At 40.0% G+C, this 12,192-nt stretch overlaps 1 protein-coding gene across 1 annotated transcript in view; it reads left to right on the forward strand.

The window, feature by feature from the left end:
• The window catches only part of LOC311520573 (uncharacterized protein), a gene marked incomplete at both ends in the record, with an annotated part of 76,579 nt that extends 71,333 nt beyond the window's left edge, over positions 1-5,246 (forward strand). The window contains one exon of the mRNA XM_084628129.1: positions 5,006-5,246. Coding sequence (XP_084484255.1) covers positions 5,006-5,246 — 241 coding nt within the window. The remainder of the gene's footprint in view (positions 1-5,005) is intronic.
• Between the last annotated feature and the right edge of the window lie 6,946 nt (positions 5,247-12,192).

Genomic DNA, 12,192 nt, shown 5'->3' on the forward strand with positions numbered 1-12,192 from the left:
TGGAACATATAGTAAGAAGATATATATATATATATATATACATACAGAGAACATGAAAAGGTGGAAGTAGCCATACCAACTGTAAGAGGCTAATTAATTAAGATGAGCTATTATCAGCAGGAGAAAAAAACTTTTGTAGTGATAATCAAGATGGCCCATTTAGATAGTTGACAAGAAGGTGTAAGGATACTTAACATGGGGAAATAGATTCAATATGTGTAATGACCCAACCACTCCCAGTCTCTATTCAAACCCAAGGTAATGGTATCTAGTTTGCCTATTAATTCAAGCTCAGCAGTTTCTCACTGGAGTCTGTTTTTGAAGCTTTTCTGTTGCAAAATTGCCACCTTTAAGTCTGTTACTGAGACCAGATAAACACCAATATATTCACAAGGCCCATGGAGATAAATATATATATATATCCTTTTAAATAGTTTTGAAACCTTTCACTGGTACTCATTGTGTTCTGTGTGGTAGAAACCAACCAGAGCAGCAGCATGTTTATAGCTAGACCTTCTTTGCTTGTGTATTTAGTAAACATAGGTTTCAGAGTAGCAGCCGTGTTAGTCTGTATTCACAAAAAGAAAAGGAGTACTTGTGGCACCTTAGAGACTAACCAAAAAGAAAAGGAGTACTTGTGGCACCTTAGTTGGTTGGTTGGTTGGTTGGTTAGTCTCTAAGGTGCCACAAGTACTCCTTTTCTTTTTAGTAAACATAGTTACCTGGAAAAATCTGCACTTTGTGGTTTCTTGCTGTGAAAAGAGCAAAATACAAACACTGACAGCTGGGTTGGGGATCAGAGGAAGATAGGTCTTTGGGTAATCAGGGTCAACTTCAAGATTTGGTGTTTCATTGGAACTTGAAACCCAGCATGTTTTGATGCAAAATGCTCATGTAACCCTCGTTTTATATTTTGAAATGTTTTTTTCAAGTGCAGATATCTATCTCCTCCTCCCCCCACAATTTTTTAAAATGCAGGATGGGGTATATATAGGGAGCAATTTCAGATGTGGACACACCTTTTTGTGTAATGTACTTGTAGTTAAAGTTAAAAGTTTGATCAAAGGATGATAAAATGTCTCCAGACAATTGCTTTTGTAGTTACTCTTTAGGCTTTGCAAAACATTTACTGACACAGAAAAAATACAGGGTCCCTAGCTATAGGGAAGAAAATCATGGGTTAAAAACACAAGATGGAGAAATGAGTGGAAGTAATTTATTTTACAGATAATTGTGCAGTAATTTATTTCAACAAGCTGTTTCTTTTCTTTAAAATGGCTGTATAATTCCTTAGATTTAGTAATTTATGACTTTGTATCGATAGCAATCAACACTTTCAATACAAACACTTTTGAATTCCTTTCCTATTGTAGGAAACAGACATTGCATTTTATTTCTAAATAATAGCTTCTTTTGTCCTTAACAGGAAGGGGGACAGGAATTAAACTACATTTTCAACACTGAATATCACACTAAGTAATCGCTCTTCTTTCAAGTGTGGAAAGGAAACATACAATTTTTCTAAGGAAATCAAACTGTGACTGTTTTTTTTTTTTAATTTATATTTTCTTTTCTACAATATGTCAGATCACTATGCTACAGGACACCATTTTCCACTTCAGTCTGGACACTATTAAAGCTCTTGTGTCTCAAAAATAAAGATTTTGTATTAAAGTAGAAAGCTAAGAAATGTGTAGAAATGTTCCTGTGCAGTAGGAGAAATAAGTATATTCAGCCACAAATTATTTATTCTTTGTAGGAGTTTCTCTTTAAAGAAAATCTTGCTCCCAAAAACAATTCATTCAGGCAGCATTTCTATAAATTGTTTAGTTTTCAGAAACCTTTTTTAACATTTATTAATGTAAATCCTAAAAAGGGAATTTGGATTATTGCTTGATTGTTTTTAATTTCATTTTCAGAATAGTTTTTTTTTCAATATAGCAGAGTTAGGGAAGTTTAAATTTTTCATATGTTAGTGGATTAAATTTCCCCCCAAAAGGGTTTATTAAATAAAATAATTATTTTTGCATCAAGGACTTATTATTTTATTAAATAAAATAATTATTATTGCATCAAGGACTTACTAATTGGTCATCCTCCCAACCCAGTTTAATTCTAACAAGTGTAATGTGGCATGCTCTGGAGCTCAATCAGAACCTCTCCAATTCACATTTCAAAGTGTTTGATTTTGTACATCATAAACCAATCCTGAGTTTAAGTAGTTTATTCATGCTGTCAGGAAATCTGATGCAATTGATAACACCTTTGTGAATGATGCTGCTTTACTAGCATAGGTATCCCTAATTAGAGGGCTTTTGAACTTGACTGGGGGTGTTCTGGTAATGCTGAATGTTCTGATCCAGTCTTGGAGACTAAAGCTCCCATGAAGTCTTGGGGGAGGGCAGGGGAGAACCTTGTTTTGGATGCAGAGGCAACATTTGGTGTGTTCCATTTTGTGGGGGTTTTAAAAACAAAACAAAACAAAACCTAAAAAAGGAAAGGGAGTAGCTACTATGTGGCAGGGAGTCTTGTGTCCAAGCGGGACTGCAGTACCCTGCTTTGACTCAGGAGCTGAGGCTGTGTTACTGGTGCTCTGATCAGGCAATGGGAGAGCACTTTGTGGAGTTCTCTCCAAGCCACAAGTTGCTGCTAGACAGCCAATAGCTGCTGTTGAGAAACTGCTGGGGCTTCAAGCAAGCAGGGGGCCAAGGAGGCTATTGCTGGGCTTCATCAGAGCCAGAGCAAAGACTGTTGCTGTGATCAGATTTGACTGAGGTTGGAATACAGTGAAAGCGGTGTGAGTAACCACGACTGTTTTTGTTTGGGAAAATGCTTTCAGGGGAATGGGAATAATGAAGGGACTTTAAGGGGTTTCATTGTCACTGAGGAGAGGTCTTATTGTTTAACCAGAATGCAGAGTTAATTACCTTGAGTTATAATGACTCTGACTGAGGGCTGTCCCCAATTTCAGGATCTTCAAGCATGTCCATGCAAGCAAGGGTCTAGAACTCTAAAATTAAGAGGTGTGCATACAGAGATGGGGTAGCAGGAGATGCTGTAGATGTAAGTTGATTTAAGTTTTATTTACTATTGTAAATTGATTTGCTGAGTTATTGAAGTGGTTGTAACATTTTAATTAATCTCAATCTTATTGTTGTTCTGAGTTAAATTAAGGTATGTTAACTCTAATCTAAGAATATATTGTTTGTATAGATTTTATAATTGGTACTTTTGGGTTAAACCCATTGAATAGATTAGCTCAGGTTTGTTCCTGGAGGTTTCCAAGGGGCGCGTGTGTGTGTGTGGGGGGGGGGGGGCCCATCCAGGTGGAGGCACTGCCAAGATTAATTTTCTTAAGTAAAAGAACTGCGGCAAAGGGGTGGATAGGGGATTCCCATTTGTTGAGCATCACCACTGGTATGCCCAGGATCTCCTTTACTATTGACAAGATCAGGCACCCTGGCATACAGGTGAGTGCTGCCTGCTCCCAAGTAACCTGGGAGGGAAAGGGGAGTTACAATAGTCTCTTGATGTTCACAGCAAACACTGTTTTGTTAGTTGTACTAGAAACCAAGGAGAGTATTAAGACATGGAGCCCAATTCAACCTTTGAACAAACAAGTGCTATGCTTATTGATTGTGATGGGAACGTCACCCACTTATTCCATATTAATGGGTATTGTAATGTATGCAATGTAGTTGTGCATCTTCTATGCATACCCACTAGAGAGCATCTGTACGTATCACAATTCTTAGCAGTGGAGCAGCAAACCTTAGTGAGGGAAAGAAGGGAGCATGCAATATTCCTATAGCTAGACAAGGCATGTGAGGCACCCTCAACAGCCTCAGAAAGATTTAGAGGAAGAGTTGGTTTAGCAGCAGATAGTAGAAAATATAGTTTTGCAGTCTGAGACGTAATGGGGTCCCAAAAGGGACATGTTGGCAGCACAGTGGAAAAATGGCCTATAGGTACATTAAGTGGCTGGAACAGGATTTTGTGCTCTGTGATATGCCAGATGAGAAGTGCCTGTGTTGCTGAATTACATGGGTGGCAAGACATGATGCCTTGTCTCTCTTGACAATGACCACTGTTGCACTCGAGGGCTATGGAGATAGCTACATCTATGGAGGCTGCCATCCAAGTATCACATGAGTTTCAATCAATGAGTACAAGTGAACTTGCTACAGACAAATTACATTACAGTCCAACGTGAAGAGACAAGACAGTCATAGGGAAAATGGATATTGCTGAGCAAGGGTGGACACAGTGCAACTGACTACCATTTCCGACATGAGCACTGCTGTTGCTGTGGCGAAAAGGGGCACATCCAAGAGGTCTACAGGTCTACCACAAAGAACAAAATAGCAAGTCACAAGAAGTGACCAGAAACACACCACAAGGTGCGTGTTTTGTAAGCAGAAGTTGATAGCAGTGAGGGTGACTCACCAAGTTAAGGACCGCATGCCTGGAAGTGGCTGGCATGCAGGACAAAGGCAAAGAAGCCATTTGAGTGACACCTATGAAAAATCTCTTAACATGGAGCTGGAGGTGTTCATCTACGTCAGTGATTCCACACACAAGAATTCCTGGAAACCTTCAGAAACAGCTAATTGGAAAAGACCAGCATTATGCTGAGAACACAGGAGAGAAAAATCACCTCATTAGGAATACATGCCGTAAATGTTCAATACAATGGTCAGGGCCACGACTTGGACCTCTGTCATAAAAATGGGAGGACCAGGATTGTTTGGATGAAGTTGATTGAAGATCATTTGATTGGATTGGTTATCCATTGAGGCTCTTCAAGTCCGTCAGAGTGCTAACACACAACAGCAGATGGAAGAGATTCTATCTAGAGCTGTGCTAGTGTTTCTGAGGGACATTGAGCACTCAGGAGCTGATAGACCAGGTACTCAAAGGAATACCAAGCTGTAGGTGTTAGATTACATTGTCACCAGGTCCACTGATGAGGATAATTTGAAGAATCGGCACAATTTTTTTCCAGGAAGTTGGAAGAATATGGATTACACATGAACTGTGATAAAGGTGAGTTCTTCAGGGAAGCAGTTACATACTGTGAACACATCATGGATGCTAAAGGACCGCATAAGTCACTACAAAAAGTGGAAGCTGTTATGAAGGCATCTCGCCGTGAAGATGTCACAAGTTCGTTCATTCATTCCTCAGATTCGTTAACTATTAGTATAAATTCTTGTCAAATCCGGCAACAGTGTCATACACGCTGAATCAGTTGCTTCAGAAAGGGAAATGCTGGAAATGAACTAAGCAATGTGAAAAGGATTTCCAGAAGACAAAGCAACTAGTTATATCCGAGGAAGTGTAAACTCACTACAACCCAAATCTAGACATCTCTTTGGCATGCGACTTATCAGTCTATAGAATTGGAGCAGCTATGTCCTATGTGATGCCTGATGGTCTGAAATGAGCTATTGCTTTTGCTTCCAGATCCCTAAATCCAGTAGAATGCAACTATGCCCAGATAGACCATGAAGATTTGAGTCTGGTCTAGGGAATTAAGAAATGTGGACATTACCTGTCATGAAGCTTATACTTATGACAAATCCTAAATCCTTGTTGTCTATTTTTGTCTTCAAAAGGGGCATTCTGGAAATGGCTGCTACTTGGGTTCATGGGTAGTCTTTATTCTTTGCGGCCCATAATAAGGATGTCAAATTTAAGGGAACAGCTCAATGTTGTAATGCTGATGGGTTATCATGACTACCAGTGTTGGATACAAGCTTCATGTGACAAGATGAATGTACAATTGTTGAAATGTTCAATGTAGCACAGTAATTGGTATACTTCCTATTACTCAGGTGATATTGAAACAAGGAAAGACCATTACCTTAGAGGAGGTGCATAAAGGCTGGAAGACAGAACCAGTAGAGAGCTTAACGTCATTCTTCCAGCAGAGGAAAGAAATCACAGTTGCTGAAGGTCATCTGATGTGGGGACTTCATGCTATCATTCCTCTGAAACTACACGCAAGAGTACGAGAGGAGTTGCATACAGGCATGTTGGCGCAGTGAAGATGAAGACATTGGCTAGAGGATATGTCGAGTGTCTGTTCTTGGGTACCAGTTTTCTAATAGTAGTGGACTGATATTCCAAAAAGTTTTCTGCATGTCATCCATGACTTTTGCAAGTAACACAAGTTCTATGAAGCCTTTTTTGCTCACATGGGACTTCAAAGACAAGTTGTAAATTTGCTGAAACAAATTGTGGACCACTGACAAGCATATAACATCAAACACATTACATCATAAACCATACCATCCTGTAACAAATGGCTTAGCAGAATACTTTATTCAAACCATGAAACAAGCTTTGTGAGCTGCAACAGAACAACCAATTAATTACAGGCCAAACTTGCAGATTTCTTGCCGTCATATTAGAACGCTGCACATACAACAACAAACCATGTGCCCTCAAATTTGTTCCTCAGCTGCAACCTCCAGTCTTGCCTGAATTTGTGAATACATGATCTGCAAGGGGAAATAAAAAACAACAAGCAAACCAAACAAGCAAAGGACCATGGATGCTCTTCAGTTAGTTATGGATGGGACAATGTGCTCTTGTTTGAGATTAGAGGTGACCACAAGTAGGTTCTTGCTACTATTTAAGCTCAGAAAGGACCTTAATCTTATGCTGTTGCAGTGATACCTGCTGTGATATGACATTGTCATATCAAGCAGATTTGGGATTTGCCCCCCAAATCAAGTGTTTCAACGCCATCTGTACCTGGTTTGGCTGACCCAAATTCTGAAGTTCAGGATACTGTAGTTCCTTTGACTTCTAGCACAGAGGAATCAGAACTTGAATTGTCATCTGAAGCATCTGTTCAAGTGTCTACTCCAAACCCTGACAATACCAAAGAAAACCACCTGAATGACTTAATTCTGTAGTTGAAATAGTTAAGGCTAATGAATGGTACAGAGACAGAATAATCCTCTCATTCTGTCTGGTGCTAAATTATGACCTCCTTAGGAAAATTATAATGTTAGGTTAGACATGTTGGGGGAGGGGGTAACAACTCAATAAGGGGGAAGGACTGTAATGTACATTATGTGATTGTGCATCTTTCATGCCTAATCACTAGAGGATATCTGTATGTATCAAAATCCCTAGTAGCAGAGTTGTAGAGTATGGCAAAGCAACAAGCAATTTAGAAGCTGCATAAACAAGCAGGTTACTCAGCTCTGTCTGTGTCTTAATTGGCAAGTACCTTGGTTCAAACAAAACAGCTCTAACAAGTATATTGTGACAAAGTTCCTGCTCTACCTTGGTGGATCTTGCGCTTATTTGCGGATTTGCTCGCCTTGGAGCTTCATGGCAGCCCTCAGCTTGGCCGTTTTTCTGAACCCACAGTCCAGGTCAACTCCTCCTGTGTCTGAGTTGGAGTTGGGAGGTTGGAGGGAACCCAGGCCCGCCCTCTACTCCGGGTTCCAGCCCAGGGCTCTGTGGAATGCAGCTGTCTAGAGTGCCTCCTGTAACAGCTGTGCGACAGCTACAATTCCCTGGGCTACTTCCCCATGGCCTCCTCCCAAAACCTTCTTTATCCTCACCATAGGACCTTCCTCCTGGTGTCTGATAATGCTTGTACTCCTCAGTTCTCCAACAGTATGCGTTCTCACTCTCAGCTCCTTACACGCGCACCACAAACTGAAGTGAGCTCCTTTTTAAACCAGGTGCCCTGATTAGCCTGCCTTAACTGATTCTAGCAGCTTCTTGATTGGCTGCAGGTGTTCTAATCAGCCTGTCTTAATTGTCTGCAGAAGGTTCCTGATTGTTCTGGAACCTTCCCTTTTACCTTACCCAGGGAAAAGGGACCTACTTAACCTGTGGCTAATATATCTGCCTTCTATTACTCTCCTGTAGCTGACCTTCTGCCACCTCTAGAGGGTGAGGAGCCCCGGTGGGCCAGCCTCTATTCCACCTTAGTGCCGAGGCCTGCCGGGGATATCAGTTGGCGGCTCCTTCACGGGGCCGTGAGCACGGGCGTGTATTTGGCGCGGTTCACCCCGATCCCGGACACCTGCCCCTTTTGCGGCGTGAGGGAAACCCTGGCGCACGTCTATCTGGAGTGCGCCAGGTTGCAGCCCCTATTCCGGCTCCTCACCAATCTTTTGTTACGGTTTTGGTTGCACTTTTCTCCTCACCTTCTCATCTACGCACTCCCTGTCCGTGGCCCCACTAAGTCGCGGGACCTCCTGGTCAACCTCCTCCTGGCCCTGGCTAAAGCGGCCATCTATAAAACCAGGGTGAGGAGGTTGGCCGATGGAGTCTCCTGCGACTGCGGGGCCTATTTCCGCTCCTCTGTCCGTTCACGCCTCCGAGCGGAGTTCCTCTGGGCGGCGTCCACCGACTCCCTTGACGCCTTTGCGGAGCGGTGGGCGCTGTCCGGGGTTCTCTGCTCGGTGTCCCCGTCCGGTTCCCTTCGTTTGACCCTTTGACCGCACTCCCGTCCCTGTTTTTCATTAGTTGTCCCCCGTAATTAGTTGGTTCTCCAGGCCCTGTGGATCTCCCCCTTAGGCTGTGGGGGGATCCTTTTGTAGTGGACGAGCTCTGCCCGCCCAAAAAAAAAGAAAAAAAAAAAAAATTACTCTTCTGTAGCCATCTGGCCCGACCCTGTCACAATATATAGTCACTCTTCTTTACTGTATGGACTATTTTGACACTTGACAATTACTCAAGACAGAGTATATGATGAACTGAGATCCATATGTTAAATTACAGAACACTGTCAGCATTCTTCTCCTCCTCTTCCCTGTTCCACAGAAAATGCATCACAAAAGTATAATGTATACCTGCTAATGGCAAATGGTTGCTATTTTTGATAAAAATTACATTAAAAACAGATCAAGGGTTATAAATACCTTACTAAATAAGGTCCCACCCCACTTACAAATCTTAAATGTATGCAAAAAAGCTGATGAATCCAAAGAACATGAAATCAAATGCGACAACACACAAAAAATGGGCAAGAGCACCGCAGAAGCTGTTCAGTTATGTAGAAAGATACTTTGGGTTGTCTTCTGTGATGTTTAACTGCCAATTTCTGAATACAGGAAGCAGTTTCCTCTCTTTTTCTGTAGCTTCTTAACTAACCGTAGTCAAAGGGTCTTCAGGAAAATGACAGCCTTTGCTTTCTTTGCAAACCATGCAAATGGATAAGTTTTCATCAGAGTGCACTTTATGATATATGTATTGTTGCCCCTCTGCAAACTGGTGGAACATATAGGTGCCTGTAGGTCAGTTCAGTTGCCTATTTGGAGGAGGAATCTGTTAGAGTCATGGATTTTCTTAGTGTGATTTGTTTACTTACAGAATGTACACTAGTCCCATTTCCTTGAATATTAATGGCGCATAGGTTGCTCCTTTCTACAGAAACCTCAGGTAAGGCATCCCTTCCCTGTCCCAAGAAACAGCTGATTTGTGCCTTTCTCTCTTTCCAGGATTCACATAATCGAAGGCAAATCCAGCGACTTACACTCATTCTACTCTTTCTCCCTCAGCACTTGTACTTCACATTTTAGTCCATCGTTCTCCTTATACCACATGCCTGGAGTGGTGGCCTGAAATTTAACTTTCCTTTAGTGTAGCTACTCTACAGTACAAAGTGAGTTCAGGAAATTGAAAGGACCAGAACAAAGAAAATTCCTTTAACCCACACAACAGCCTTAACGACTCTCTTATTGAGGTTACTGAATGCCATCTTATACTCTCTTCTGGCCTTGTCTTCACTATGCAAAAAGATGTGATTTTTAACATCTGTTAACAAATAACAGGTAACAAATAACAGGTAACTAACATGAGATAAAACCCTAGTGAAGACAAGGCAGTTTGTAGTTTTCACACGTTTGCAGATCGAGATAAAGCCTAGGCTCTTAGTGTTTATATTGACATGCTAAGATGTATGGAAACTACTTCACAGAGTTTTTGTATTATTGACCAGGTGTTAGCTGACATGAAGTGAGAACATGCCTTTTTTCTAGTATGGATGCACCCTCTGGAAATGTCTATGCTGGCCTAGGCTGATCAATAGGTTAAAGAACAAGTGTTTGCCAGGAACAAATGTGGGGAGTGGCCACAAACTTTTACAAATATGTTGAGTATCTCAGGTTAAGTGGCAATCAGTTATCTCCCATTAGCAAAGTGAAGTGAAGACAAGCTTCGTATAGAGAGTTACATCCTGGGGTTTTATACATCAATGAAAAGACATTAGCATCTTTCACTGTCACGTACCAGTGCCCTAAGAATAATCCATTTCCTGATTTTCACTGCCGCTCTCAGACCTTTTCTACAGTGGAGGTGTATAAGCTGAAATTAATTTGCAACCAATTAGCTCAGTTTCATTGGCACATTTGTAAAAGCTGGTTTGTAAATCATTGTTCTGGGATAGAGCTATTCGGAACTTGGAGTTTTGACTTTTTGTGGGAAAGTTTAACAATTTAAGATTTGTTTTTGTTCTGAATCCTAATGAAACAATATTTTTAAATTTCACATGAGGCAAAAATTCCCCAAAATTGTGTGTTGGAATTGTTGTGCTTTTTAAAATCAATTAAATTTTGATTTTGGTTTTTAATTTTTATACTAGTTTTAACATCACATGACACATCAGTGGTGGTAATATGTAAAATGACATGACGTGCATTACTACTACTGACTAGAGCAGGGCAAAACCTTTTTTTTTCTTTCTCAGATGAAAAATATAGATTTGGGTTGACTGCAACATTTTGCAAATTTGTATTCAATTAACCAAAGTGTTTCAATTAAAAACACAACAGAATTCTGAAAAAAAGATGTGCTCTATTTTGACCCTTTTGAAAGGAAATGTGATATTTTATTCAAAACTGCCTTTTTGTTTCTAATTCAACTTGATTTTATTAAAAAAGTGAAGAAAAACATGTTCAACCCAAATGGACTTTTTTTCTTTTAGTTTTCTGAATTTTTTTTTAAATAATTTTTTTTGATGCACAACTTTTTGTTTTGTTTTTGGTTGGCCAGCAAACTAAAAAAATGGTTATTTGCACAACTCTACCACTGACATGTCCGAAATAATATAAAAACAATAAAAGTCATATTAAAAAGAAAATAAAAAGTAAAATAAAATTCCAGAGCAAAAAAAATTCTTTTGAAATGAAATTTTCTGAAACAAAAGATTTCTCATTTTGGAGAAAACATTTCACAAGAAATTTGGAATCAATACATTTTTGTGAAGAAAAAATTGTTTTGGTTGAAACTGCTTTTTGATGGAAAACTGTTTCAACTAAAAGTTTCCAACCATCTCTATTCCAGAGTATGAATGTTTGTGGCTTGTCTTAGGGCAGAATGTAACTGCTGTTATAACAATATGCTCAGAGTCAAAAGTCAAAGGGGAACATCTTAAGTATTGGACATTCCATTGGTGGAATGGGACTGACCACAGATTCCTTGCTGAATTGGATCAGTTGTTGATTACCTGTTCTGTTCATTCCCTCTGGGGCACCTGGCACTGGCCACTGTCAGAAGACAGGCGACTGGGCTAGATGGACCTTTGGTCTGATCCAGTATGGTCATTTTTATGTTCTAACTACTTATATAGTTAAGAATCTTTACTAGCAAAGAGAAATTTTGTACCTTTGAAATAAATTTATAGATCACATAAAACTATTGCTCAAAAACTTTTAAGAAATTCAGAATAGCTGTCTCTGGAATATAGGAACTCTTCCAACAGTCCACACCGCCTTTGTTTGAAGTATATTTTAGCATGAAAATGGATGCTTCACCTTCAGTACCCAACAGATTATATATACAGAAATTAATATGAAATTTAAGATCCAGTTACTTCTTAAGTATAGTAAAACATCTGAAAATATGATGCATGGTAAAGCTATCTATCGTAGAGCAATTGAAAGACTGCTAAGAATGTTCTTACTATAAATCTATAAATCACAACACAGGTACAGACAACCGCCACAGACTAATAAGTGAGGGCAGTGGGCTGGGGAAATGGGATTTCAATGAGACATTGAACACATACAAAATGATTTCATAAAATACATGAAAATTCAAAGTAGAGTACAACATAATTTGACTATCTAATCACAAGTGTTTGCTATCTTGAGGGTGATGTACAGTAGCTAGAACACTGGGGTTCCTAAGGTAGCTGTTCTGTTAATTAATTAGCCT

The sequence above is a fragment of the Lepidochelys olivacea genome (assembly GCF_965140295.1).
Source record: "Lepidochelys olivacea isolate rLepOli2 genome assembly, chromosome: 5".
NCBI classification, from domain to species: domain Eukaryota; kingdom Metazoa; phylum Chordata; order Testudines; family Cheloniidae; genus Lepidochelys; species Lepidochelys olivacea.